The sequence below is a fragment of the Medicago sativa genome, chromosome 7 (genome assembly GCF_051527215.1).
Source record: "Medicago sativa cultivar Bolivia chromosome 7, Bolivia_mono, whole genome shotgun sequence".
Classification (NCBI taxonomy): domain Eukaryota; kingdom Viridiplantae; phylum Streptophyta; class Magnoliopsida; order Fabales; family Fabaceae; genus Medicago; species Medicago sativa.
In genome coordinates this window covers 97,090,979-97,093,207 of record NC_140755.1, presented here as the reverse complement: position 1 = coordinate 97,093,207, position 2,229 = coordinate 97,090,979, and the positions used below count along the sequence as shown (strand labels likewise).

Sequence of the window (2,229 nt, the reverse complement as noted above, 5' to 3'; positions counted from 1 at the left end):
TCACACTTTTTCATATCACAAACTAGGACAAGTTTATTACAAGTCCTCCGTTATTTTTCTCTCGTACATCTTTTTCTTTCCGCACTTTCTTTTCTTCTCTAAATTGCTTTAGCCATGCATGAGAAACAACAACTAAACGGAGCCTACTACGGCCCAGCAATCCCTCCACCAACAAGATCCTACAACCGTCCATCTCGTGGCGGCGGTTTCGACTGCTGCTGCGGCTGTATCTTCAACCTAATATTCAAACTCATCCTCACCGTCATAATAATCATCGGCATCGCAGTCTTCATCTTCTGGCTCATAGTTCGTCCCAACGCTGTCAAAGTCCACGTCACAGACGCAACCTTAACCCAATTCAACTACACAAACAACAACAGCAACCTCAACTACAATCTTGCTCTAAATATAACAATCCGCAACCCGAACAAAAGACTTGGCATCTACTACGACTACATCGAAGCTAGGGCTTTATACCATGATGCTAGGGTTGACTCTATTTTTCTTGATCCTTTTTATCAAGGACATAAAACAACTAATTTTTTGAACCCTTCCTTTAAGGGTGAGAAAGTTGTTGTTCTTAGTGGTGATCAAAGTTTGGAGCTGAATAAAGAGAAGGATTCAGGTGTTTATGAGATTGATGTGAAGATGTATCTTAAGGTGAGGTTTAAGTTGGGAGTTTTTAAGACAAGGAAGATGAAGCCAAAGATTACATGTGAGTTACGTGTTCCTTTGAATTCTGGCGGTGGTTCGCCGGCGGGTGGTAGGTTTGAGGCTACCAAGTGTGATTGGGATCGTTGATGGATTCTTTTGGATCTTTGTGTTTGACCCGATTCTATGACTATTCTATTTGTTTTGTATGATATGCTTATTTGTTTGTAGTTTATTGGTTGGACCAGTTTTGGTCTTTTGGACATAGTCATACTTATTCTAGAGGGTTATTTCCGGGATTTTATATTTTCATTATGTGTATTATTTATATCCTCCTATAATGCTTGCATTTGGTGGAGGGTATTTTATTTTTGGCTTATCATTTATATCATATATATATATACTTGTTATTTTGTTAAATAAATAAATAAATATATTTCTCCCTTATTGTTAATTAATATTATAACCAAACCAAAGCTAAAGTAATGGGCATGTATGCATGATTCTGAATTGTTTGAGTTTTCACGTATTTGAGCAAATCTAAATCGCTTGAGCAAGATCCATCGACTCATAATACATCAATAATCATGTGGCTAATTCTAGTTGGGAGAGGCCCAAATTGGATGGGGTGATTTTTGAACGTATATCCGAAGAGGAAAGGGCGTCCTTGGTTGCTCCTTTTTCCTTGGAGGAAATTGAGGTGGTGGTTAGAGATAGTGATGGTACTAAAAGTCCGGGCCCGGATGGCTTCAATTTTACTTTCGTTAAAGAATTTTGGTACTTGATCAAAAATGAGGTTAGGATTATGTTTGATCAATTCCATGCTAATGAGGTGTTGCCGAAGTGTATGTTGGCATATTTTGTGACCCTTATTCCTAAGGGGTCGTCTCCGTTGGAGTTGAAGGATTTTAGGCCAATTTCCTTGCTAGGGAGTCTATATAAGTTATTATCTAAGGTGCTAGCGAGGAGATTGGCGGGTGTTATGAACTCTATTATCTCTCCAACTCAATCGGCCTTTCTCAAGGGGCGAAACTTGGTGGATGGGGTGTTGGTGGTAAATGAGTTGGTGGACTTTGCTAAACGAGCCAAGAAGGAATGTTTGATTTTTAAGGTGGATTTTGAGAAGGCGTATGATTCGGTGGATTGGGGTTTCTTGGAGTATATGCTATACCGGGTGGGGATGTGTGATAAGTGGGTGGCGTGGATGAAAGCTTGTGTGTGTGGAGGTTCTATGTCTATCCTTGTTAATGGGTGCCCTACGGAGGAGATAAGCATTCATCGTGGTCTTAAGCAAGGGGATCCCCTTGCGCCTTTCTTGTTCCTTTTGGTGGCGGAGGGTCTTAGTGGTATGATGAGGAAAGCTAGGGAGGCCAATCTGTTTGAAGGGTTTGATATAGGGGATAATGGTTTGGTGGTCTCTCATTTACAATATGCCGATGACACGCTTTGTATAGGGAAAGCTACGGTTGAGAACCTTTGGGCGATGAAAGCAATCCTTCGCGGTTTTGAGATGGTTTCGGGATTGAAGATTAATTTTCACAAGAGTTCCTTGATTGGTGTGAATGTTAGGGAGGATTT

At 40.5% G+C, this 2,229-nt stretch overlaps 1 protein-coding gene across 1 annotated transcript; it reads left to right on the top strand.

The window, feature by feature from the left end:
- LOC146910832 (NDR1/HIN1-like protein 10) lies at positions 1–1,083 on the top strand. Its single transcript, XM_085725690.1, has one exon. It carries the CDS (start codon positions 115–117, stop codon positions 799–801), a length of 687 nt encoding a protein of 228 aa, XP_085581816.1. The 5' UTR covers positions 1–114; the 3' UTR covers positions 802–1,083.
- Positions 1,084–2,229: the final 1,146 nt, after the last annotated feature.

Coding starts and splice junctions, on each gene's coding strand:
- LOC146910832 (XM_085725690.1), top strand. CDS start 115: ATGCATGAGAAACAACAACTAAACGGAGCCTACTACGGCCCAGCAATC.